Source organism: Sabethes cyaneus, chromosome 3, assembly GCF_943734655.1.
Source record: "Sabethes cyaneus chromosome 3, idSabCyanKW18_F2, whole genome shotgun sequence".
Lineage (NCBI taxonomy): Eukaryota > Metazoa > Arthropoda > Insecta > Diptera > Culicidae > Sabethes > Sabethes cyaneus.
This window is the reverse complement of record NC_071355.1, coordinates 193051089-193077864: the sequence shown is the minus strand read 5'-3', so window position 1 is coordinate 193077864 and position 26776 is coordinate 193051089. Positions and strand designations below refer to the sequence as shown.

At 39.7% G+C, this 26776-nt stretch overlaps 3 protein-coding genes across 14 annotated transcripts in view; 1 reads left to right on the top strand and 2 right to left on the bottom strand.

Moving 5' to 3' along the window:
- LOC128741771 (serine/threonine-protein kinase TBK1) lies at positions 1–4764 on the bottom strand. Its single transcript, XM_053837800.1, has 5 exons — positions 3482–4764; positions 1347–1626; positions 1211–1286; positions 518–1144; positions 1–458 (listed from the first exon to the last, which is right to left on the bottom strand). Exons 1-5 carry the CDS (start codon positions 4593–4595, stop codon positions 354–356), a joined length of 2202 nt encoding a protein of 733 aa, XP_053693775.1. The 5' UTR covers positions 4596–4764; the 3' UTR covers positions 1–353.
- A 1331-nt stretch (positions 4765–6095) lies between these two features.
- LOC128742186 (myotubularin-related protein 2) lies at positions 6096–8956 on the top strand. The gene is made up of 5 exons (XM_053838453.1): positions 6096–6488; positions 6565–7590; positions 7654–7824; positions 7891–8098; positions 8165–8956. Exons 1-5 carry the CDS (start codon positions 6390–6392, stop codon positions 8479–8481), a joined length of 1821 nt encoding a protein of 606 aa, XP_053694428.1. The 5' UTR covers positions 6096–6389; the 3' UTR covers positions 8482–8956.
- Positions 8957–12811: 3855 nt separating this feature from the next.
- The window catches only part of LOC128741695 (beta-1,3-glucosyltransferase), a 42753-nt gene continuing 28788 nt past the window's right edge, over positions 12812–26776 (bottom strand). For 11 of the 12 annotated variants that reach the window (XM_053837663.1, XM_053837662.1, XM_053837665.1 and 8 more), the window contains 5 exons: positions 20916–21155; positions 20069–20410; positions 19428–19566; positions 19112–19274; positions 12812–13700 (listed from right to left, as the gene is read on the bottom strand). In XM_053837663.1, the coding sequence (XP_053693638.1) occupies positions 12914–13700; positions 19112–19274; positions 19428–19566; positions 20069–20410; positions 20916–21155 (1671 nt within the window). In that variant the 3' untranslated portion in view covers positions 12812–12913. The remainder of the gene's footprint in view (positions 13701–19111; positions 19275–19427; positions 19567–20068; positions 20411–20915; positions 21156–26776) is intronic. The other variant, XM_053837674.1, reaches the window with a different exon arrangement.

The following is a 26776-nucleotide window of genomic DNA, read 5'->3' as shown; positions in this document are numbered from 1 at the left end:
TATATTTTTTATTAAATAGTACAATACGGTTCAACAATAGTTATACGTAGATCACAAAATAAGAGTAATAAAAAGGCAATACATCATGATAAATAATGGAATTCCTAGTCAGGAGCTAAGGAAAGTCTGTTTTTTTTTCTATCCGTAACAGACTGTATTGTTTGTGTTACACATAGTCATAATCAGAGGCAGCACGTACCGTACTTATATACTATAACGCAGTAAATCAATGTGTATACTCCAATATGTAAGTACTAGAATCAAATTCAATACTAAACTTAGCAGCTATTATTTACATTTTATCGCTTTCGACCCATTATTTATAAACTATAATCGATTATCAATATAATAGTTTAATTGTCATCTTCCCTGTTCATGGACAACTGCTGAACCGCATCGACCAGCTCACTGTTTTGCTGTAAAATCTTTTTGATTTCGCGCTGATAATTAAACAAAGTCTGAAAAAACAAATCAAATTAATCGACGATTGAATTGTAAAACTAACAAATAATCGCACCCTCAAATAGCATTGCATCTCTTTGGATTTCTTCATGCACTCGATATTTTGCTCGTTCACCGAAGTTTCATTGGCAATCTTCGACACTTCTCCGTCGTTCTTGATATCCTCTTTCAAATCTTCTTTGATCTGAATCAGCTGGTCACGAATATCGTACAATTTTCCTTCATGCGATCTAACGTCTTTGTGAAGAAACTGCGTCTGCAAGAAAATTGTTTGCGCTTTCTTGTACCAGTCTGCCAAACATTCCGCTTCCAGCTCGACTGCCGGACGTACGTCATCGTTCAGCAGTGCCTTCACTCGCTTTCCAGTTTCGGTAATTTTGATTTTTTCCAATGCGTGAAACTGTTCGTCGTTATAGGTTAGCGAGCGTGTGGCACGGTCTCGCAGTAGATGCTGCCAAGAGTCACGCAGACGGTCCACCAGATGCTTCGCTTTTTCATTCACCCGGTGCTTGTTTGGACTGCGTAAGTCACGGTATGCGGTAATCCAATCACGGCTCAGTGACTCATCCAGGACGAAGCGATTGAATAGCTGTTGAACAGGATCCGACACTCGCTGAAAGTCTGCCTTTAGTACGTTCAATTCGGTGCTAATTGTGGTTGCTTTATCCTGATACGAGTCGTTCTGTTTAAAAAATAAGAATTATAATTTAGAGTTAGAATCCATATTTTTGAGCCTAATAATACTCACATTCAACACCACTATTTCCACTAGATCCGCTATCTCCCAGATAGAATTGCCCATATCCTCTAAATGCTTTACCCGTCTGCGGAAAATAGTTTACAATCAATCATTGTAAGTAAAAAAATGCCCATTTCATACTTACTCCTGCAATTTCATCAGTAAGTTCTTCAGCAATCCTGCAAATTGCTCCACGGCTTTATTCATCAGGGTGTCCAAACTGGAGAACGTCTCTATACGGCGCTTGCATTCGTGTCCTACACTACAAGCAACCTTCGCCAAACTCGCGTCGTTCTCCACTGATACACCACTGGGAAACGAGGGAAACTTCGGCAGATCAAGCTCGGCCGGAAGGGTAACGTTATTATTCTCAATATTGAACAACATAAGTGGACTCTCCGCTTCGCTTTCCGGGTAACCACGAGCTGTGAAAACGAAACATCAGAATGAGTGTAACCGTTTCAGTTTGCAGTATGAGGTGGGACAGTTAGAGCAAAGTCTGTGCAAGGCAGAGAGAAGGTGTTTTGATGACAAAAGAGTTCGTGCGGACGGCACTAGCGCCGTAATGAGTTGATGATGATAAATTAATGAGGAGGAAAAGATGACAGAACTTGACTCTTCCCGGACCCGCCATAATTGTATAAGCAATAGCACTAATTTGAATGAATGTACTTATCTTGATGTTCTCCTTACTCTTCTTTATCCGCTTCCCTGCCTGTCAGTCTTGTTCGCATCCAATTTGGACTTTCGCCACGACTCTACGCCGTTTTCTCCATTGCTGTCAGCTATAACTGATTTTTCACTGCCCTCCACAATATTAGTGTCGCAGTGAGGAGTATAGTAATATCACGAGGACTCTGGGATTCTATGTCTACGCATGTCCTATGCTACTACCACATGCTCTGTGCTACTACTTACTGATTACTAGCTAGGATGGATGCTACCCATCTCTCACACTACCCATGTCATCACGGTCGGCAACCAATCCCACCTGTGCTCCCTAAAAGCTACCGCCGCTTGCTTACATGCCATCATTGCAGTATTGTAACTGTTGGCGTTAATTTCCGAATTTTTCAGTGCGGAATATTATTCAAGAGCAATATTATCGCTTGGAATTATCAAAAAATTACTAGAACTTTCGAAAAATGGAAACAGATGCGATACAATGGGGATCTGGCCCGGTGACAGTAATTGTCTGTTTGTAGCATTAGTCAACCGGTTTTATCGGTATGCTCTTCAGAGAGTCGCAAACTAAAGCATTCCTGTAGCTGAGAAAGGATGTGATGAATCATGTATAACTTCACTTGGAGTTATGCCATGTAGTTGTATGTATGTATGTAGTTATGCCATGTTATGTGTAAACTGTTACTGAAGCAGGACTGGATATGATGCTAGCGAAGTTGATAGCCCTCTGTGAAAATGGTATTGAAGCAACAAAATCCCATTGAAAATCCGAATAACATGGCCATATTTTAAGGCCTATGAACATATGTTAAGCAATGAAAATGATGGTATACTAAGAACAGCCCTTCGCTATTGCTTGAATCCAAAGAATCGAAGATTTGCTTTTACTTGCACAGCTATTTTCCAACAAGATCCAGGTAGAAATGGAATTCCAGTTAAAGCCGGCTGCAAAGCTATAAAAAGAAAATTCCGCCTTATCAAAGAACACTCTAACATACACTCACATAGCTATACACCTACACATGCGTATATGTCCATAATCGCTTAACAGCCACAAATTCTATGGCATCCCAACAGAAAATGTCCCGTTCACGCAAATAAAAACATCACATCATTTTTAAACACTCATTCTAAGTAAGTAGCGATAATTTCATATTTTCCTGAGTAAGAAAAAGACAAAATCTCGGTCAATCTTAGCTTCAGTTTTCCAGTGAAATTTCTGTGCCTCGTGCATGCCTGCGAAGCGCGCAAGCATGATCAGCATTCCACCTAGCAAACATATTAAGCCCTTCCGGTGCTTCAGTCTAAACGGGTTTGATTTACAATCAGATCCGCTCATTTCCGCTTTACGTGACACATTCTATCATATATAAAGGTAAATTATGCAATACTACATACTACACATATATCTAATTCAAACTGTTACATTCCGATGATACCTTCCATGAGTAGGTGGTTTGCCGAGCGCTTGGGCAGCCGCTTAAATTTTAGTTCCGCATACTTGTGGAGTGCTTGGCATACCACTTACCACCACCATGGAAGGGAACATCAGAATAGGTACAACCAGTGGTAAATTATAAGAGAACAAAAACTAACCAGTACTATTAGCACCAACTTTAAGATCATGTAACTCCGTGTCCATAAGCAGCAGCTGTGCGCTATGAGGAACTTCCGTCTGCACGAAAATGTGCTCCTTCAGATTGAAGCAAGTTTCCTCCGGGTCCATGTAAACCTCGATGGAAATTGCCCGATTGGCATAGAATATATGAACACGCTTTCTGTTCAGAATGTGTTGGACTTCACGGAAAAAGCGTTCAAAGGACCACATTCTTGTTTGATTTTCCTCCAACAGTCCTGCTAGCAGCGGTGTTACCAGATACTTCAAACCTGCCTTCAGTTGGCAGTGAGGTGGCAGATGACGAGACCATTCGATGGGACCATTCTCGCTTGTTTGTGTTCCGGAAATGACACCTGGTTCTTTTTTAGTGGTTATATGGTGCATTGTTTCCTTATTTTTTCGTCCACCAAATGGCCGAAAGGGAAGGTTTCCCGTTGCCACGTGATAAAGTGTTACACCTATGGACCACAGATCCACATTTGCTGTAAAGCTCCGATTGATGGACTTTCGAAGTACAGCTCTCTCGTACATATCTGGATGCAAGTACTCCTCCGTACCGTACAGCGACACAAACTGCTGATTTTCTTCCAACTCGCGTGCCGCACCAAAATCTGTCAGTTTATATATTGTGCGGCCATCTTCTGAGATGTACTTCATAATATTACCCGGTTTTAAATCTCGATGAACAAGATTGTTATCTCTCAAATGCTTCATTCCTGCTGACAGGTGTTCCAGCACCAGTAGGAACTCGCGTTGTGGTAACCCGTAGGTATTCTCCGGATCGTCCAAGATATTGAACAAACTGCCACCAGTGCATAATTCCATTACAATCACCTTACCTCGACCTTCCTGATCATCTTCGATATCCAGCAGCTTTACGATATTGTTGTGCTTCACCTTGCGGAGCACTTCGAACTCCCGCATCTGTACATCGTGAGGTCTCATATGGCTAAGCTGGTTGAACGTTTTCACGGCAACTGGTTCCCCATTGTGTTTATTAACGCCTTGGTAAACTGCACCAGTTGCTCCCTTTCCTAGAACGCTGGTCGTACACCAAACATAATTGGTGGATCCCCTCAAAAAGGAATTCATTTTGACGATGTAACGGGAATGTTTGTTTTATCTTGTTAGTAGACTATAAACTACACTTGATATTGATACTTCCACTCAATAGCATGCACTCAAGCTGTTTCTAATAATGAAACGACTAATCTGATGCAAGTTATTTTCTGTTATTCGAAAAAGTAGATTAAAAGAAAACACCATCAAATCTGAAAGTAAACGACAGACGACAACATTCAATAGTCGACCGTCGACATTCACATTACTTTACTCCATCAGGGCTGTAGTCCAAGCCCATGGCAGACAACCATGTTCTCGCCGCCAACATCTCGTGTGTGCGAAAATGAGATAGCAATTCAGCACTGCGTTTCACTCAACTGCCAGCAGTCTGATTTGGGCCCGCTGTCAAATTTTGAGCCCCGGACATGCTGTCGCTGACGTTTACTGCAGCTCGATATAGAGATGTCGATGGGGTGCTGTAGTCAGAGCTGCCACAAATACAGATATTTGTGCATACATAAATTTGGGACCCATCAATTATTTCAGTTGCTGTGATTTCTGGCTCTACTAATGTTCCTGAATTTTAAAGTAGTCCATAAACTATTTATGTTATTTAAAAAATTAGATCGAGAAAATTAAATACTCCGGAGAAAACGGTAGGGTCCCAAATTTATGCATGCACAAATATCTGTATTATGGCAGCTCTGGCTGTAGTGCCAGAGCACACCCGAAAAAAAACCATAACACGAAGATAAGAATAGATTATAGACCAAATCATCATACCGTCAATTGACAGATACTGGCGCCCTTGTTTACATTTTAGAAAACTTTCCTTTCCGTTTATAGCGAATGTAGCGTGTATTTTAACATTTTACAGGCATAATGGCTTTTAAATTTAGTCCCAATGCTGTTTAAACTCGACTTAAACAACAAACTTGCCGTTTAAACAGCTGAAACTTTTTTGGATTCTACGGTCTGTTTGTAAACAAAGGCGCCAGTATCTGCCAGATGACGTCACCTTGATTTGGTCTATTGTAACAGTGGGATATAAAATACAGTAAAACCATTATAGTTAATTTATTCACAAAATTGATAACTATACCATCAAACTTATTGTAGTCCACCATAATTTTTTATCGTTTTGAGAGATTCTATCATAAAAATTACGGATTTTGTAATTTGTAATTGATTATCACAAGTATCTTAACAATAAATAAATTTATTTTTTCGCGTACAAAAATTTGCATTTGCAGTATACGGTAATTTTTTAAGACGAAAAAGAAAAATATAATTAAAAAAGGAAATATGGCCAATTCCATTCTATAAAATAAGAAACAAAAATTTGACTAAAATTTGAGTTTGAGATATTTTTACAACAATTTGTATTCATTATACCCCATACCCCTAATGCTGCGTTATGCAATTTTTGAACGGCACCTAGCACCCCGATTCCGTTTTGTTTTGTTCTTTGATCGCTGTCTAACGGTATCTGTCAAGTGTCAACGTCAAAGCTGGTGCAACAAAAAAAATCTGTATTCTTTCTTATATTTCTTGCGCGTATCGCGACCATCGTGATCGTGCGTGACGGCAGAGTTATTGTTTGTTATGTCGTTTAGTAATTGTCTTTCTAGCAATTCATTCTGATCGTGTAAATTTTCAGTTATTAACAGCTAGTGATGTGTAATAAATAAGATACGAAGTGAAAGTTTATTGTGATAGTGAACTGCTCCCGTGACAGCTTTGTTACGTCAACAGTAAACACGCAAACGGAAGCCAATCAACGGCGGGGGCGTAGTCTCCTCTAGACGCGAAACCGAAACAAACATGGACCATCATAATTCCGACTTCCATCGTAGTTCAAACTCGCTAGATTCAGACTCTAAATCCAGTTCCCTTAATTCGAAGCACGGCATGGACACGATTGTGAGTATCGTTTTAGTATTTCCAGACATTTCGTATTATCTGATTGTTGATTGTTTAAACGTTTTTTTCTCTAAAGGTGGCTAATGAATCGCCGTTCTCTTACTTGTCGGGAGAGAACATGCAAGACATTAAAAATGACGTATCCTACATTTGTCCATACAGTGGACCCGTTGTTGGAACCCTGACAATTACAAACTATAGATTACACTTTCGGTCGCAGCCTGCAAGCGACAAGGATCCCGTTGTAATTGTAGATTGCTCCTTGGGAGCGGTAAGCCGAATAGAAAAGGTCGGCGGAGCTAGCTCAAGGGGCGAAAACTCTTATGGAATCGACATTTTCTGCAAAGATATGCGTAACCTACGATTTGCCCATAAACAGGAAAACCATTCCAGGCGGACAGTATTTGAAAAATTACAATTGTACGCATTTCCGCTGGCTAATAACGGGCAATTGTTTGCCTTTAACTACAAGGAAAAGTTTCCTGAGGATGGTTGGAGTGTGTACGAACCTGTAGCGGAACTTCGTCGAATGGGCGTTAATAGTGCAAACAACGATACTTGGCGAATCACAAGAATCAACGAAAAGTACGAAATATGCGACAGCTATCCTTCTGTTTGGGCTGTCCCTAAATCGGCTAAAGATGACCTGCTGAAGCAGGTTGCTAATTTTCGATCGCGAAATCGTCTTCCGGTTCTGTGCTGGATTCATCCAAAGTCGTTGGCAACGATTACTCGTTGCTCACAGCCGCTGGTCGGAGTCAGTGGCAAGCGGAACGATGCCGATGAAACTTATATCAACTACATAATGGAAGCGAATGCGCAATCGGATAAGCTGTCTATTTTCGATGCTAGACCAAATGCCAACGCAATCGCAAATAAAGCTAAAGGCGGTGGCTACGAATCGGAGGACGCCTACAAAAATGTCGAGCTGACTTTTCTCGACATCCACAACATTCATGTAATGCGTGAAAGTTTGCGTAAATTGAAGGAAATCTGTTTCCCGGCTAGTGATGACCAGAAGTGGCTTTCGGCGGTGGACAGCACCTTGTGGTTGAAACATATAAAATGCATTTTGGCTGGGGCGGTTCGAATTGTTGATAGAGTACGTGTTCGAAGAGTTTGTTGTGCGTCTTGATTTACCTGAGCATCGTTTCACTTATTTTAGATAGAAAATATGCGCATGTCGGTTGTTGTACACTGCTCGGATGGATGGGATCGCACCTCGCAGTTGACTGCCTTAGCCATGCTCCTGCTGGATCCATATTACCGAACATTGAAGGGCTTTGAGGTGTTGATTGAGAAAGAATGGCTTAGTTTTGGTCATAAATTTGAACAGGTAAGGGGGAGTTGAGAGCTTGATTTTGAACTCGTAATATTCAAGCTTCATTCTATTCTTTTGTAGAGAATTGGCCATGGCGATAATCACCATTCGGATGCCGATCGGTCACCAGTGTTCCTGCAGTTTATCGACTGTGTCTGGCAAATAACAAAACAATTTCCACATGCGTTGGAATTCAACGAATACTTTCTTATTACTGTTCTGGATCATCTGTACTCGTGCCGGTTTGGAACTTTTCTGTACAACACGGAACGGGAACGGGTTCAAAATGGTAAGTTTTGTGAAAACTTATTATAGTTAGTTGTGCAAATAACCTATCATTCCTTTTATAAATCAGATCTAAAGAATCGCACCGTGTCGCTATGGTCTTTTATGAATTCCTCGCATGAACAATATCGTAATCCGCTGTACGGGGGCCGCAATATGGCCATCCAGCCGGTGCTGAAACCAGTGGTCAGTATGCGGCATATTCGCCTCTGGAAGGGACTGTACTGTCGGTGGAATCCGAGCATGCGACAACAGGATCCTATCTATCAGCGAACACGGGAACTGTTAGCCTTGCAGGATCAGCTGCTCAAGCAGGTCGAAGATTGTCGGCAGGAGAAAAACCAAAGGACACATACACAAAACAGGTTAACTTCACCACTGCATTAAGCCCGCAATATAGTGGCTTGGGATGTGCATTTCGAATACCATTATATAGAGTTTGGGATGCACAGCTACTGGTACCGAAAACGAATGGGTGTGATCGATTGAGAATTATCCGTTTGTGACACAAAAGTTCGTTTGTAATCTGCTTTGTGCCCATTAGCTAACTAACGCGTCGCTTCATTAAGATACATTATTAAATGACGAATGCACATGCGGTTTAATTTAAGCCTACCATGTTTAAGTGCACATTTTTTCCAAAAAGCATACATATTTATATTTTTTTTGAACTTATAATGAACTATGTTGGGAGCCGTTTATGAACCGGTTGAAAATATCACCTCTGAATCTGATGACGCATGAAACGCCCGATTTGTTTGTTATACCGATCTAAAACACTGATAGATATAAGCCCATATCCGTATTATGTCACCCTATCGATAATAATTCTTTACTATATTTATCTCTAAACGAAAAAATACGGCAAATAATAAAAAAACACTAGCATGTTTTTCAGCAGCCACGTTTTTTGATCTTTTAATTTCGGTGGTTTATCAATGCTAGATAAACTAGATATGAATTATTTTTAAATGAAAAGATTAATTTGACAAAAACTAGACCTTGGGACGAACAAACTTCTGTTCGTATCAAGATACACATGATTTTTTTACAATGTCATTTTATTTGTCCGTGTTAAAAATTATTTACATGGCGCCATTAGTTTCAATTTTAATATGAAAATCTAGTTCATTTAGGTTTATTGTTCCCTGATTTAAACTTATGAATGTAATGTAACTGATAATGATCATTAGTAGTAGATTACGTCTGTTTGTCCTTATGTGCTGGAAGGTTGGTTTCATAATCTCTGCAAATTCGATTCTTCGCCATCCGTTGAAGAATGAAGCACTCCTTTGTCGGAAGTATGCTCAGGCTGCTGCAACGCGCGGACATTCACTATATTTATGTTCAAAGTTCAATAGTCTCGACTATCGACCCACAGTGCAGACAGTTATTGTTATCTGCTCTACTGATGACGTGCATTAGTTGTGGATACAACTCCATCGCATACATTAAAATTGTAGATTAATTTTAATTGGCATTTCAAACACCAAAATTGAACTTTAAATTTGAGCGTTATTTTTTAATTTGTGTTGAAAGTTGGATGCTCCTTTCTATAAATGATATTTTGGTCACAGGATTTCGTAAAAGTACACGTTCAGACAGTAGGTAAACATAATTAGTGAATTAACAAACTACATACGAAAACTAGGTAAGTTGGTTTGTAAATGGTTGGATAATGCGTAAAACAGCCTCCATAGTGGTCCTTAGCCTCTTTCCAGGCAAATCCTATCCCTACCGTCACGTGGTACCAGGAGGCACAGTGTTCTCTCGACACTGCAAGATAGCAGCCCCATCACGGGACTCGGTAGCGTAGGTCCTGGTACGGCTACCAATCTAAATCCAAAACACTAAAAAGAGTCAGGTAAATTCTACTCGAAATATTCGGCATGGACAAAGGCGACGAATTAAGGATATGGAATGAAAACTTGGTACCTGGCACTGCAGATTGCTAAAATGTTGTAGGTGACAGAGTGCGGCTCGATCAGTTAGGACCCCGAAAGTTCGGTATCATGACACTGCAGAAGATCTATCGCAAAGGCGAGAAGTTGTGAAGGATCCGTGGCGGCAAGCCCAATTTTACCAAAGCGACCGACGGGCTTCGTAGTAATGTGCATTGTCCACACGTAGTAGATCCGACGACGAGAAGGAAGCATTCTATGCGCAGCTCGAGGCAACGTACGACAGCTGCTCGCCGCGGGACATCAAGATCGTTATCAGGGATTTGAACGTCGATAGGGAAGCAATGTATTCGCGACTACGAAGCTACATGATCTCTTACCCTCATGAAAGTGCTCACTCATATGTGAGTGTGCGTGAAGAATGGTTCAAAATCTGTCTATTTCTTGCACTCTTTAACAAATTTTTATCCTTGCTTCACGCATATACTAAACTTATCCAGATGGCAGCACCATGACTTCGTAGTCGCGAATAGACCGGTGATCGGGCCTCATAACCTGGACACCGACACGAACGGCCAGCATCAACTTTGCAGCTTTCCGAAACTTGGTGACTTTCTTTTCCCTAAAGATATCCACAAAGCCACCTGGAGATCACCTGACCAACGAACCACGTGCCAAATCTCGGGCCATATTCTCATCGAGGGGCGGTTTTTCTCAAACATCACCAACGTACGCTCCCTACGGGGAGCGGATGTCGACTCGGATCTTTACCTAGTAGCAATACATGTGCGCTCAAGAAGCTCTGCTTTCCTCTGTGGAGCTGGATGCTTCAACCTTCGAAAATGGATGGAGTATGATACGCTCGACCGGCAACGAGGCCGCAACCGTGGTGCTAGGTGAGGAAACCTCGAGCGCACCAACCACGAAATGCACCGAAATAGATAGGAAAAAAAGTATGAAGGTCTTTGCCCCAGGGGCATAAAGGTATGTAAACCATTGCATGCAACAAATAGTAAGGCAACAATTTAATCCAAAACCTATTTTCGGTTCAGGCCAATTTTTCCTTACTTTGAAACTTGCTGCATCACTTTACATACATAAATATTCCCTCAACCCGTTTTTCATATAACACACCAGATTTGAATAAATTCTTGCAGTATGGAGATACAATCGGGTGAAAGATGGGGTTGGTCGCTCACTTTTTTATAACTGTTCACTTTCAGGACATCAAAAAAATTCAGTGTAAAATTGATATTTAGGTAAAGCAGAAAGATGACTACCTTGAGGTACGCCAGATGTAACACTGAGAAGGGTGATGAAATGACGCTACCTATTTTGACGGGCATTGAGCGTCCTGTGAGATAGGACTCGAACCAGCACAACGTATTATCGCTTATTCCAAATTGCTGAAGTTTTGCTACCGCCATCTGGTGATTGATTTTATCAAAAGCCGTCGATAAGTCGGTGTAGATTGCATCAAGTTGGTAATGTTTCTGCAGTGAAGGAGCTATGAAGGATGTGTATGAAACCAAGTTGGTGCAGGTGGACCGTTTGGGCATGAAACCGTGCTGGGTATCATCAATTTAGCGAGAGAAGTTAAAAGTTAAGTATTCGGGTATAATAAGCTCGAATAGCTTCCCACTAGCACAGACCACAGGCCTGACGTACACCATTGAATTCACTAAGCAAAGAGGAAATGCATGCTCGTCATGCTACGCATAGTGCTCTGTTGCGAAGATTTAAGTTTAGACATTCTTACAAGCTCTCAGATGTCCTAAGTCAGGTTAGTTTATGAAACAGAGTTTTATCAAACCCCACGATTCTGATTCTAAACTAACTCTGATTATGATAACTCTGAAACTGAACTAATTCCATCTCACACCTTTGTGCAGGCGGCAATCTATTTTATTTTGGGAATCAACGTGAGTTTGGGGTTATTGACTTTCCAAATTTTCTGAAGCGATATTTCACCTTAATAAATGCTATTCTTGATTATAATACATCTACTGTATCCGTACCAACCATACCATAATAAACATATTATAAAGTAGAAACAAAATTATTATTTTTAACAAAAACTGTTTTTGAAATTCAAAAAGTTTATAACAAATTGTATAGCTAAGTTTGAGTTTGAAATGATCGAAGAATTTATTCAATTGTCCGTTCAGAAGATGTGCCAAAATTCAATTTGTTTGTGTTTTCATGTTTTATTATTTTGAGCAAAAGAAGTGCTTTTTTCAATTTCGAAAAATCAACCATCAACGCTTAAGTGCCCATCTTGATGTTAATTTACAAATAATTCCACAGAAATGTTAATTACCGCTGTTCGTAGGCAATAAATTCCTTTATGTTTCTGATCATAAAAGCAATAAAGCATTATTTCCGTTTTGAGAAAACTGAATAGAATGCTCTTTCTAATTCAGCAAGAAAATTTAAGGTTTAAAAATCGATTTCGGCATTAGAATCGAAAATCAATGCTGTAATCTGTGTTGAAGGAAACCGTCAGAGTGGGTGAACATGATATGACCATCAGGAAATGTCCTTTCCAAGCAGTTCGTTTACTTCCGTTTCTCCGAAGCCAATTCACATACGCAACATATTGTAATTTTGGTTAACCATGAGACCTGAATGGAACGAAAATAATCTGTTGAGGGACCGTTTTATGACTCAAATGGAATTTAAACTTTTCCCCATGACCTTTGTGATATAATTTAATTTTACGATTGTTCATATTAATTTGTATCCTTAGTGACTCAGTGGTAAATAAAAGAATGGGGGAAAAGGGTCTCTAATGTTAGATGTTAAAATAACGAGTGTTTATTTCTTCATTCTATATACATATATAGAGAGGAATCCTTTGCGATTGGTTATCATCTGCTTGATAAACAGTTTTTACTTTTAAACCGATATGTTTCTCTTTACAGTTCGGTATGTTTGATTATGTTTGGTTGCTGGAGGCTGTGACTGCTGACCTCATGATGCCGATTCAGCAGTAGGTTACTGTTTGATTGAAGCTCATTACTCTCACAGAAAGGATTGCCGATATGTTCAGTTTGATAGCGGTTTGCCATGGACGTGGTCGCTGTTGTTGCTGAATGCTTCCCATCTGATGGTGGCTGCTGATTGCTATGCTTGTCATGTGCCGGCGCGGCAACATTCCCAATGGCATGCGATAGACGATTGAACGGTTGTCGTGTGCTATCATTTTCATTACAGATATGATTCGGATGAAGCAGTGGCTTGTTATTAACTGTATTCTCGATTGTCACTCGGTCCGTGTTCTGTCGGTACCACAACTCATCGTTCAATCTAAACCACCTGTTGTACACGTGGTACGGATCGATTTGCCAATGCTTGTGAAAGGAAATACTGTCGGGGCCCAGAATTTCTGGCGGATAGTCGGATGGCCGTGCCTGGTGGAATAGCGGGGAATGAACAGGACGAACACCGAGCCGATACAGGCATGCCGCAATGATCATGTCGTCCGGCGAGGATGCCGAAGGACATTCGCACGACCGTAGCAGTGCGTCAAGGATGGTAACGCTAATGACTATTCCACCCCCACCGGTGATGTAGTTGTAGCCGTAACCGCTTTCCGCTGTGCCATCACCGCGCGTTGTCAGTAGGTGGTAGCCGTACCGTTCGCCGAGGTAGACGTCTTTGTTGAAATCGAAACAGGACAGATGCCGGACGAGTGCGGAGGGACTGCAAGGAAACAAGCAGAATAGAATATGTGTAAAATTATAGTTTTTATTGGAGCAGTAAAAAACGTGACGAATGAAATCGAACGTGTTCCGTTCCAGATAGTCTAACGACTGGCTTGATTTTTTTTAAAGAAAAGATTGTCGGTAATGATACTGCTTTTTATAAAACAATTTATGACTGATTGGGTAAATTTTATGAACTAAGAATAAATTATATTATATTTCATACTTTTCGCATATACTTCAAAAGAGTTCAAAGAACAAAATTATTCATTTAATGTTTTCATGTGTGGACTCATCACTGCGACCAGTATATCGTTAATCTATTATGATTTCGCCCGGGTGTTTGCTGTATAACCTGCGCTGCATTCCATTTTCTATAAGTGCTTTTGAGTAAGCGATATGCTTAATAAATTTTATTGAGCGGTTCACAGCAGCGTCTGATCCGAAGCGGGCGGCTGAATTAATAAAAGTGTTGTCTTGGAATCAAAGTTAAGATGGCAGCCCCATCATGAGACCCGTTAGCGTAGCTCTAGTAAGGCAACCTACCTAAAAAAAGTTACTTCAGAAAATCATGAAAACTTGACTTCGAACATTCAGCAAAGACGACGGAATAAGGACATGGAATGGATGCTTGGTACCTGGAACAGCAGATCGCTAAATTTTGAGGGTGGCAACCGGGCTCTTCTTGAACAGATAGAACTCTGAAAGTTTGGCATCGTGGCATCGCGGATATGAACGCTCATGTCGCGTCGTGTGGAAGCGATATATGGGTCATTCCACGCCAAGTGACCGAGAAAAAGTTTAAACGTGTAATCGACCTTCACGGATTCGAACCAAATTTCACCAGATTGTTCGTTTTCCATTTTTAAGGAAAATACTCGTTTTTGTCAAAATCTCTTATTTTTTTTGCTTATGTCTCGGAAAATATTAGGTTTAGAAAGACACTATTTTCACATTTTTAAAGGAAATTGTCACAGGAATTGTAATCAAAAAAGATATTCACCGCTATTCTATATTTCGAACGACTTGGTATTTCGAACGAAAGTTCTTTCGAACGAAATTTCCGCCAGCAAAATCAAATATGCAAAACATCTCGTTCGAAGCAAGTCCAACGAAATAAAGACTCGTTCGAAATACAGAATAGGGCTGATCATTTTTGAGCACCAGTGGTGCCAAATATTTTTAAATTTAATTTGAAGACTAAATTTACATTTTTCTTTCAATGAAAACAATTTTATCTCAAAAATTCCAACTTTATCGTGCTCCGCGGAATATATCTGCAGATCACCGGTGATCGGGCCCCATAGTCTGAACACCGACATGGATGCATCGACTTTGGACTTCCCGAGGTCTGGTGTTCTAAAGCGCTTTGTTTTCCCGTAAAGGTATTTACATGGTCACCAGAAGATCACCTGTCCAACGAACATGGAACCAAATGAACCATATCCTCATTGGTGGCCGGCTCTCTTCAACATTGCCAATATACGCTTCCTACAGCCCTACAGGGAGCGAATATCGACCCAGATCAGTCATTATCTAGTAGTATAGTAGTGTACCGATTCTACCTAATGTTAAGTCAATAAAACGAACCATACGAAATTTTATGAAATATTTTTTTCTTGTTTGTCATTTTCATAATAAAAGAATAAATACTGGCAATAATACAGATAAAAAAAAGAAAAAAACAGAATAGGAGGGAAAACAAGCCATAAAAAGACAGAAAGTGGGAATGTAGAAAACGTGACGTAAAAAGAAGGAACACAAGGAGACTGGACAGAAAAAAATAAAGAAAGGAAGAGAAAAGAAGAAAAATAAAAAAACAAGAAGAAAAAGAAAAAGAAAATGATGTTGATCTGGACAGAAACTGCGAAAAACGGGGCAAAAAAGGAAAAAACGAATTAGAAATGGAGGAACTAAAGGAGAAAATACGGAAGCGAGGAAATGGAGAAACGAAAATACAAAAAGAGGAGGAACAAAAAAGTGAAAACGGACGACAAAAGGGATAAAACTGAAATGTAAAATATAATGTGACATAAAGGTGTCAAAGGCAGGAAAAAAATCAGAATAATCTGGAGAAAAAAACGGAAAAAGGAGAAAAAACGTTATATAAATGGAGGAAAAGAAAAGAAGAAAACACGAAAGGAAAGCGGGAAAATGGAGAAACGAGAATAGAAAAAGAGGAAAAACGAAAAATGAGAACGGAAAACGAATGGGATAAAACGGAAAAGAAAAATAGAACGTGACAGAAAATGGCAACAGCAGGACATAATAAGAGGAAGAATGGAACAGACGAATCGAAAAATTGAATAGAAACGCGAAAGAAGACGAAAACCGGGACCGAAAAAAGACGAAACGGGACAGAAAATTGCTAAAAAAAACAAGCCAGAAGAAGAAGAAAAACTGGTCTGAAAACGAGGAAAACAGAAAAACGACGAAATATAGAAAAAGAAAATCAGGACTTTGAAAACGGGCGACAAACGGGACAAAAAAAGAACAAAGAAAGAGGAAATAGCGGATTAAACAAAGAAAAAACGAGACAAGAAAGGAATATAGAACAGAAAACAAAAGAAACCAATAGAGGAAATGTGTAAAACGGGTAAAGGGAATCAAATGGGATGTAAAAGAAAAAACCGGGTCGAAAAATGGGTTAAAAAATGGAAAAGAAAAAGGAGAAAAGTAAAATAGAAAAAATGAACTAAAGAAAAGTTTAAAGCGAAAGAAAAAGATCTAAAATAGGAGACAAAAAAGGGAGATCAAAGAGAAAAAATATTATAGAATGGGAGGAAAAACGGGTCATAAAAAGAGAAAAAATGGAAATGTAGAAAACGAGAGGGAAAACGAGGAAAAAACGAGAAGACTGAACAGAAAAAGATAAAGCACGAAAGAGAAAAGAAGAATGATGCAAGAAATAAAGGAAACCCATAAATACAAGAGAAATGAAAGGAAAAAACGAAGAGACTGGACAACAAAAGATACAGAACAAAGCAAAGAGCAAAGAAAAAACCATAAAGAAAGCGAAGAGAATGAGTAAGAAAAAGAGGCTAATCTGGATAAAAATCGAGCAAAAATGGGACGAAAAATGAGAAAAAACGGAATAAAATTAGAAGAACAGAAATGGAGAAAATACGAAAGCGGGAAAATGGAGAAATGATAATAGAAAAAGAGGAAAACCGAAAAAGTTAAAATGGACTACAAAAGAGATAAAACGGAAAATAAAAAAAAAGAATGTGACGGAAAGGTGGCAAAAGCAGGACATAATAAGGCGAAGAACGGAACAGACGAAAACGAAAAACGAAAAAAGACGTAAACCGGGACAGAAAATGGCAAAAAACGAGACAGAAGAAGAGGAAGAACTGGCCTGAAAACGAGGAAAACAGAAAAAAGACGAAAAATAAGATACAAAAATCAGGAGTTTGGAAAACGAGAGAGAAAAAGAAAAAAGGAACAAAAAAGAGGAAATTACGGACAGAAAAAAGGAAAATCGAGAGACGAAAAATAGGGAAAACGAGACAAGAAGGGAATATAGAACAGAAAATAAGAGAAACGAATAGAGGTTATGAGTAAAACAGAAAAGAGAGTCAGTCGGGATGTACAAGAAAAAACTTGGTCTAAAAACGGGAAAATGGTACAGAAAAAGAAGAAAAGTAAAACAGCAAAAAAGAGCTAAACAAAAGTTTAAAACGAAAGAGAAAAAGAGGAGAGGAAAGGGAAAAGTGAGCCAAAAATAGAATAAATAAAGAGAAAAGAAATGGGGCATCAGAAAACGGAATTGAACAAAGGAAGACGAAAAGCACAAAGGACAGGAGACAAAAAGATAAAAACGAAAAAACGAAAAAATGGGAGAAAGGGTACAGAAAAGACGTAAAATGAGAAAGAAATGATCATAATATGATTGAAGGACATGTTGAAAATGAGAAAAAATGGGACAGGAAATGAAGAAAAACGGAACAACGAAACTTAGGACACGGACAAAAAAAGGAGAACGAGAAAAAAAGAAAAATGGTAGTAACATGAGAGCTAAAACCGAGAACACGGTAAAGAAAAAGAGACAAAACGGAACAAAAATCGGAAAAAGGAATAAGGTAAAATGTGTGGGAGAATAACAATGCAGACGTTACATGTTACGTTGAACTTCGTGTCTAATCCGCATGGCTTCAACTTCAAACTAGTTCTATTTCCAATTCAAATTTAATTTAATGTACAATGTCAAACTCAATTTAAAGTTCAAATCTGATCATTTCAAATCTGATCTCTGATTTCAAATAAAAATTCAAGTACCATTTGAATTCGTAACGGCAGAGATATGTTCCACAAATTTCAATTTGCTGTCGATGAGAATCCCCAAGTCCTTCATGACACCTTTACCTTCATGACACTGTTCTAAACTTGTTGTCTCCATAATGTAATCAAAAACAATCGGCGCACGTACCTGCGTGAATGACATTATGCGACATTTGTTGACGTTAGCTTTTATCCCATTCAATCTGCATCATTCAATCAGCGTTGGTGTTGTGATTATACGGTAAAATTTGAGGTCATCAGCGTATAATAATTTCGGGGATTTCAATTTTTCGCAAAGATCGTTGATGAAACGAACGAACAGAAACGTCCCAAGACACTGCCTTGGGGAACACCGGACAGTATCTAGAACGAAGTACAGCACGCGCCGACAACTCTCACCGTTGAGCTCGAAACCGGTATTTTTGTGGTATGCAATAAATGATTCGCTATTCTACGATTACTCCCTTTTTCCAGGTTAAAACATCCTTTTGAATGGTCGGGTTCCCCACCTTTATTTATGGCATGCTAGTGGTCATAAGACACGTTTAAATACTTTAGTTAAAAAATGTGAAAATAGTATACGATTATCGGATTCAAAAGCACGATTACTTGAATAAAAATCAGAAAAGTTATGTTCCACTCACAACCGCGTAGCTGGCGCAGAACTACGTAAAGTGCGTTTTTGCAATGGAACCTTGAATATTAAAGAACAATCTTTTCAAGAAAGCTATAAAATTGCTGCATCTTTTATGAACCGAACGGTATGCGAACCATCAAAATCCGTTCTAAATTGGAAGAGTTATTAGCATTCAAAATCTTCCATTCTTTCGTGACGCTGGCTTCAATTAAAATTTTGGATTGACACCCTGCGGTAAAATGTAATTCTACGTCAAAAAATACCAGGCTGCGAGGCCAAAATCAGAATATCAAAATTTAGTCTTCAAAAAAACAAAAACATTTTGAACAGTGAAAAATATATTTATTGGTTGGAGCCAACGCGTTAACAAATTTGTATTTGAAGTGGGTATGTTTGGGTAACGGGTTTTATGGGATTACTCAGTGGTAATGGTTAACAAACATTTGAATTTCGATATTTAAACTTTACTCGTTTACTTACTATTAACTTACCTCAATATTGTATCATCGTCCACCAGCATGATCCACCTGACGTCCGCCAGACTAGAGTTGTGGAAAATTTCCTCATTTATCAGATGGAGTATTTCAAGCGTTTTGGCACAGTGCCCGATACTGGTGTTGGGAATGCTGGTCGCAATCGTTGGTATGCTTACATCTATGCAGTAGGATATTTTTTTTCATCCGAAGTCCACCCAATGTGATTGTTGTAGGAAAGAAAGAAACCAAATTTGCACAATTAATGTTTTATGTTGACATTTGATACCAACCATCGGCTTGGGATGGATCCCTTGCGAAACTGAAAACTCACCACCGGTATCACTGTAGAGGCGCAGATGGCGCACATACTGTGCCCAGGTATGCAACAGTACCGGAACACGTTCCTCGTGAAACTTTGCACACGTTTTCACAGCAAACAGAATGTGGGGTGCACCGCTAGCAACAGGTTCCTGTTGGGTTTGTGGAAAATTAAACAGAAAACGTATTATTTAATGATACACCCAGTCTGTGGTGCAGATTGTTTATCATTGTTTGGGTAGTCCCTGCAGTAGTGTAATTTAAACCTGCCTATGATATTATAGAAATTAATCGCTTAGTGGATCTTAACACAGTAAGTCACTTTCTTTTGAATGACTTTCTAATAGTACAAATGGTTTTATAACAAACTGAACGGAATGCAAATACTGCTGGAATAGTACAACAGAAATTTGTGACTGAATTTAACCCAATAGGTTCCTGAAACCACTGTTAAAAAATCAGCGATTGTATGAATGTTCCACACGGATGTAGATAATAGAGAGAGTCAGGAAGGATTCGCGGAATGTACACTCTCTTATCTTCCATCATTCTTTTGATTCTGCCGATTCATGCATCGCTAAATAGGGCACCCTGTTCGCGTTCTGACTTTCGGTTTCGAACAGTGAATCGCCCATCCTGGTTGGGAAAACTTACACCTGTTTCAGCGATGGTCGCCTCTGTGGCCACGGTGGGGCCTGCATAAATGGCGCACGTATTGTCGAACCGAGCGCACAGATAGGATACCGGTGTCAGTCGGCTGCCGGTGCCCCGGTTCCACGCCAGGAGTGCGAATTCGTGGGCAGCATCGATGATGAACTCCGTCAGCGTTGAACCGGCACTCGACAGTACCTGGATCAGTCGGTCCACCAACGGTACGGTAAGGGCGACTCCCGCCCTTAGGTAGGGGTAGAGAAAGCTTGATGGATTTTTGAAAAACGCAAAATGATGAATAATGGTTGCCTCGCGGTCATACAATGGATATCCGAGAAAGAGCTCCTAAGGATTAGAAAATGTAAAATATAAGCGTTCCATTAGTTGAGAGACGGATGGCAGCATGAAAACATGATACGATATTTTTTCTGAAGTTGATTCACATTCTATTAAGTGTATTTTCCGATTATTCTCTCATAAACTCAATGAAAATAATTTACTTTCACAATTCAATTCAGGGGGAAACCATAATGTTTCAATACTGTTAGCAGCATTTCAATCCACGATATTGCTCATATCATCAGCCGAAAAGGCACGAATTAAGCGAAATAGTTTCCTAAAACCATTTTTGTTCAAATATGTATTTATATCCTCGCATAATCTGCTCGAACGTGATTCCTTTATTTGCCGTTATCACTAAAAACACAGCTCACGCAGCTGCATATAGATAGTCAAATAAACGGAGAAAAAACATATTTGAATACTACTGGGGGCTATTTGAACTTTGGCTACCGATTCTCCTAAAGCTTTTTCTTTTTTTTTGTTTTTTTTTTGCATCATGTGGGCTTACCTGTCGATAATCCTCTTTGCTCAAATGGTGCGCTAATAGACTCACGTTCACCTGGCTATTCTCCTCGCATATGATCAGCCAGCGGGTTCCGGCGTGCGACGCTTTCAGAATGCTTGCCCGGATGTGCTTCAGAATCGGTGTGATTGCCCAGGACCCCTCGTGGTCGGCGAACAGCTCGTGCGAAAGGTGCACGTTGTCACTGCTGGAGTGGGTACCAAGCTCGGGCGGGACCGGTTGATCCTATTCAGGGAAGATAGATTGGAATGTTGTATTCTAATTTAGCTACTAGGGACCGGTCGCTGCAGTGTCTGTGTGGTAAAACAGCGTGGGCAAATTCAACGAAGCATAGGTATGTATTCTGTATTGTGATAAAGAGCATAAATTAAGATGAATTATTTGAAAAATTTATTAAAAGGATTATATTTTCGATTTTTATTCGGGATTTCCTTCTAATCGCTTATTCTCCAAAAACGCTTATGAAGGCCAAAAGACCAAGCATAAAGACCAAGCTCATATGGGAGATAATTAAATTAGCTTTAGTGAAAAAAAGTTATCAAAAGATATTTTAGACTTTTTTAAAACTCTTAAAAGGAGGTTGGATGTGGTAACTATTATCCATAGCTTATTTTAGTTTGTTGTTTTTCATACGCGATCAATCAAAGTGAGCTGAGATCTATACTGCCCATAAATGCATAACAGTCCCATCTGACTTTTCACCACTTTTGAGATAAACCTGGGAATCATCTATAAATTAACTGTTCTTTCAATATTTCAAACAAAAAAATTATGTTTGTTCCCAAGATGTTGAAAAAAATATCAAACTATGTCAGTCCCATATTACAAATAAACGCATAACAGTCACAGTAGTAAAAATATATCAATAAGCATCTGTTTTTTGGAAATGCCTGGACCTATTCGACTGCAGCAACTACCAAACGACTGCAGGAACTACGAAAACGAAGATTTTATGGCCTAGAAGAACACTATTGAGGAGAATTTGGATCAGATGTACGATTCCGAAGTTACAGTGGGAACAAGTTCCGGAATATATGGGACTTGAACATAGAAGCACCTTGAATCATAACAAACCCATCAATGGACACCTATAAATACACGGATTTGCAAATGTAGACTATTGGTAGTCGTATAAAGAGTTCAAGACGTCATTGGCCACATCTAGACATGTCCGTGAATGTTCCGGATAACTCTACGGGGATCAGTTTCTGCATTTAACTAAAATACAACATGTGACATCTTTAAGTCAGTACTCGAAATTGCAAAACTAGTTCGAAATAGTTCATTTGTTGTCATATATAGTGTCCAGGATCACATTGGTCATACTTGGACGCGTTCTGAGAGTGCTCCGGACACACAGATCACGGATCACACCAGCTTCTGAGTCGAACAAACCCCATCATGCAACCCCATTATGAACTCAAGATAACGTATCACACATAAAAGGAGAAAGGGCCAGGAAGAGGTTTGAGTCAAAATGGACATTTTGAACAATTGAATTGAACGTGCACGTGAATTATTAAAACAACAACGACTCGTGGTCTTGAAAATACTGCCGAGTCACCGGAACGCAAGGATCAAGGCATGCTGTGAGCAGTGACTGTAATGCGTTTATTCTTGCTTTTGCAAGCACAAATAAACGCATATCAGTAACTTTGGCAGTTTTTCTAAGTTTTGGAACAAATTTTAAGTCACTTGTGAACAAATTGCTTGTAAAAGTATTCTGTAATGTACATTCAATTGATTTTATGACGATTTGGATGATTTGTTTCCAAAATCGATTCATTATTAAAGAAAAATTGTTGCGGTTTCAACCGCGTTTTTTGAAGTTGCACGTTTTTGCATATGTGACTGTCTTCCATTTATGGGCAGTATATAAATGCTTTTTTTCGTTAAAGAATTCCTAGCAGCCAAATTTCCAACGTTTTTTCGTGCGACGAAGAAGAAAATGTGGACTAATCGTTTCAATTTCCGTCATTCATAAAATGAAAATAACTCACGCAACGCATTGTTGTTATTCTGCAGTCGGGAAAACTTGCGTAACCTACCGAAATTTTGCAGAATAAAGTTTGTCATGCTGTCCTACACAAATACATGCGCGCTAGCTTCGTAAACATTATTGTGATTTTTAGTTCGGACGATGAAAAATTTTGATGGACGGATTTTAAAACGGTGCGACGAATTTAAGATATAAAGTCAGTTGCGTAATTTCAATCAAATGCTATATTAATCGCTTTTTAGCAAGTTACAAGGGCACGGATCGGAAGGTGAGTGTGTTTGAGTCAAATCAGCAGCAGAGCTTTTGGAGTATTCATTAAATCCACCTAAGAAATGATGAAAACTAGAGTGGCTTTTCTTACTACGACGGGAATTAGAAATAAACCCTATCACTTAACTACAGAAATGGATAAATCCGTAAGCCAATATGAATGTGTTATGCGACCTTGGGCGTTCTAATCACCGATGACATTCTTGATGTCCCATAGCGAGCAGCTATCGTACGTTGCCTCCGGCTGACATATAACATTTTCGGGTCGTCGTCGTGTCTATTCTCTGAATCTGAAAGTTCAGCGCATCTGCTCTGCAATTGCGGGGCTCTTGCATTATCAAGGCACAACTTCTTCGGAAGTTCGCTTCTTACTCCATATCAGGTATGGAGCTTAAATCCCAAAACGGTCATTGACTTTATAAACCATGTAGTACTGAAGTGGGGCACACGATTACAACTATCACGCTCAACTCCATCAATGGGTATGAGCGGTCCGTAAACTGTGTACAGCAATCGGGGCCTGCCACAAAAGACGACCATTATAAACCATGTAGTACTGAAGTGGGGCACACGATTACAACTATCACGCTCAACTCCATCAATGGGTATGAGCGGTCCGTAAACTGTGTACAGCAATCGGGGCCTGCCACAAAAGACGATCATTAAAACTGTCACAGTTGGCTTTTAACCCAATGCCCTTCTGGCATCAAAAAAATGTATCGACTTGTCTTTTGGCTTCCTGCATAGGAAGCGCTATATTCCGCTTTTGGAACATGCCGTTTACTTTTTATTTAACAGGCTAAACCAACTGTTAGAGTAAAGGATAACTGAGATTAGATTTCATGCACTGACTGTTATAGCTTTTTCCAGTTGAGATTCTAAAATATAACTGGCGGTTCCCTCTACGCGCATTTTTTCCAGGAAAGCCGTAGGATAGATCCGAGTTGGAATTTTCTCCGAAGAATATCCTAGTAATTTCACCCTGACATGTCAGCAGTCGGCGTGTCCAGTAGGCTCCGGGGTACGATGCTGGCATAACAAGCCAGTCGTCGTATGTTCGAATCTCGACTGGGTGGTGCCACTATAGAGTCAATAGGATCTTTGCACTAGCCCCATAATTTTCCTGTGCCCTAATAACCGGCTGCGAAGTCTGTCGATAAAGAAGGGTCAAAGTACTGCGAAGTACTAAACCCATGGCTTTGCTTTTTATGCTCAGTCGTATTCACAATGCCGTCGAAAGAGGGAGAACCGCGTGAGGGTATTGCATAATTATTTCAAGCGAACGGAGATCGCTTCGAAAAAATACACCTTGGAACACTGTATGAGCGAAAATGTTCTGGTATCCACCGTATTGTTGTTCGAAAATTAGACGAAAGCTGCAATATCTCTGAAACACAAAAGGGCAGAACTTCACTTCTTTCGGCAAAAAAGATGTATTTTCACAGCATGTTAAACTTTGTGGAACATTAGAACTGCGTAGAATTGAAAATAACTAAAATAAATTAGAAAAACTGGTATTAAGTGGATACGTCTCATGGTAACTGATTTCCTTCAAAAGATAGAAGTTTTTTTCGATAAAAAAAACTTTCAATAACATTTTCAACTACTTTTTGGCTACAAATAAAAAATTTAAATTGATTATTTTTTGACCCACTCAATTTTTTTGCAATAACAAAAAAGTACTTCGAAAAGAAAGAAACCAAGAAATTTTCCTGTAGACATAAATGCGGAAAACTTAGTAGTTTCCCCGCAAAAGCTGATGTCCGCCGTTTTGTGAATACGTCCCACTGTGCGCGGCTTTGAATGCCTGAATCGTCTTTTATTTTGTGTTTGTGAGCATATAGGTGACCACTGCGTCCCAGACGCTAACCGCGCCAGACTTGGCGTGATATCATTCATATTGCTGTGAGTGGCTGTGGTGAATTCAGAAAAAGCTTTCCCGTATGAGTGACCCCTCCGTCCGCAAACTTGGAGTGTTATTACCCATTCAGTCAGCTGCATGCGGCATCTCGGTAAGGCTTTCTTGCATGAGTGACCCCTCCGTCCGCAGGAGTGCTATTACTTCTTGTGTCGAAGCTAGCCCAAAGGTGGACTTAGGATGTAGGAATAACACTGCGCCACTCTGGGCAACATTATGTTTTTGGTGGAGCTGTAATATCAACTGTAATCAACGGTTACACTTTCTATTTAAGATCAAGAAATCTCGGCTTTGTTAAAGATGGTGATATTCTAAGTAACCTCTGGGAGAAGGAGTAAAACTCGTTACTCTGGATGAAAAAAATTACCGCATCTAGAAATTCGTCATTTTTTCTTTTCAGAGAGTACAACTTTCCTTGACAGGAAATACACAGAGACAAAATAATTGTAAAAAGTCAAAATGAGAAACTCATTATTGAAAAATCGCAAATTTTACGGATATCTACATCGAACGAAATTCATCTGGATTGGCCTGTCACCATAGATCAAACGACTGGTCGCAGTGGAAAATGTAAAATGTGAATTGACTGTTAACGGTGCTATACGTCAATTCGCAAGAAGAAACTTCATCATAAACTTTCATCTTGGTTGAGGAGAGTAAATCCGAGACAACATCAAACCACAAGTCAGTACAAGCAGGCCAAAATCCAGTCCTAGGAAATTCAAAGAAGTTTCCTGAGTTTCAAAGCTCAAAGATTCCTGATAACCAAGCGACTTCTGGAACCAATGGAATTAAATCTGTGGTTTGAAGGTTTGAGGGGTTTTTTTTCCTGTATGGACTCATCACTGCGTCCAGTATGGTTAGATCTATTGTGATATCGCCCGGGTGTTTGTTGTATAACCCGCACTGCATTTATTTTGGCTATAGTCGCTATTGAGTGAGCGATATGCTTATTGAATTTTTTTTATGCGTGCTTGTGTGTAATTGGGTACCCTTCTTTCAATGCTTTACTCTACTTTACCCACCTCGTTCCACATGACAGCGCACAGTCCCCAATTATAGTCATCCCTGGCGTAGCAAACCAGTGCATTTTTACTATAAGGGTCTCATTTTTGCACTGTCAATAGGCCATATCGGGATAATATAGAACTCAGCATGAAGGAAGGGCGATGAGGGGCCTGAGAATAAACCCATGCTAAAGTCACTTTGACATCGAATGGCCTGATTCTACTAAGATTCGAACCCATGACCATTCGCTTGTCAAAGCAGACTCGGTAACCTTGCGGCTACAGAGCCCCCCGTTTGAGGGGTTCTGCCAGGAATTCTCGTTGTGTAAAGATTCTTCATGATAAAACCCACGGATTCTCCCAAACCCACGGATTTTGACAGTTTGACGGATTTAGGGCCAAGTAGCACCAGAATAATGGTTGTCATGAGTGGCTCAGATAAGAGACTACGTAAGTCTCTTTGTAGTGATACAGGCCGGACTCGATTATCCGGGGATTCGATTAACCGGGGATTCGATTATCCGGGGACTCGATTATCCGGGTTTTAGGCTCGATTATCCGGGTGAAAAAAAAATTATTATTTTTTTTCGATGATTTATTTTAAACCTTAATTTTATAGTTTTCATGCTACATGATGATTCTTACTTGACAA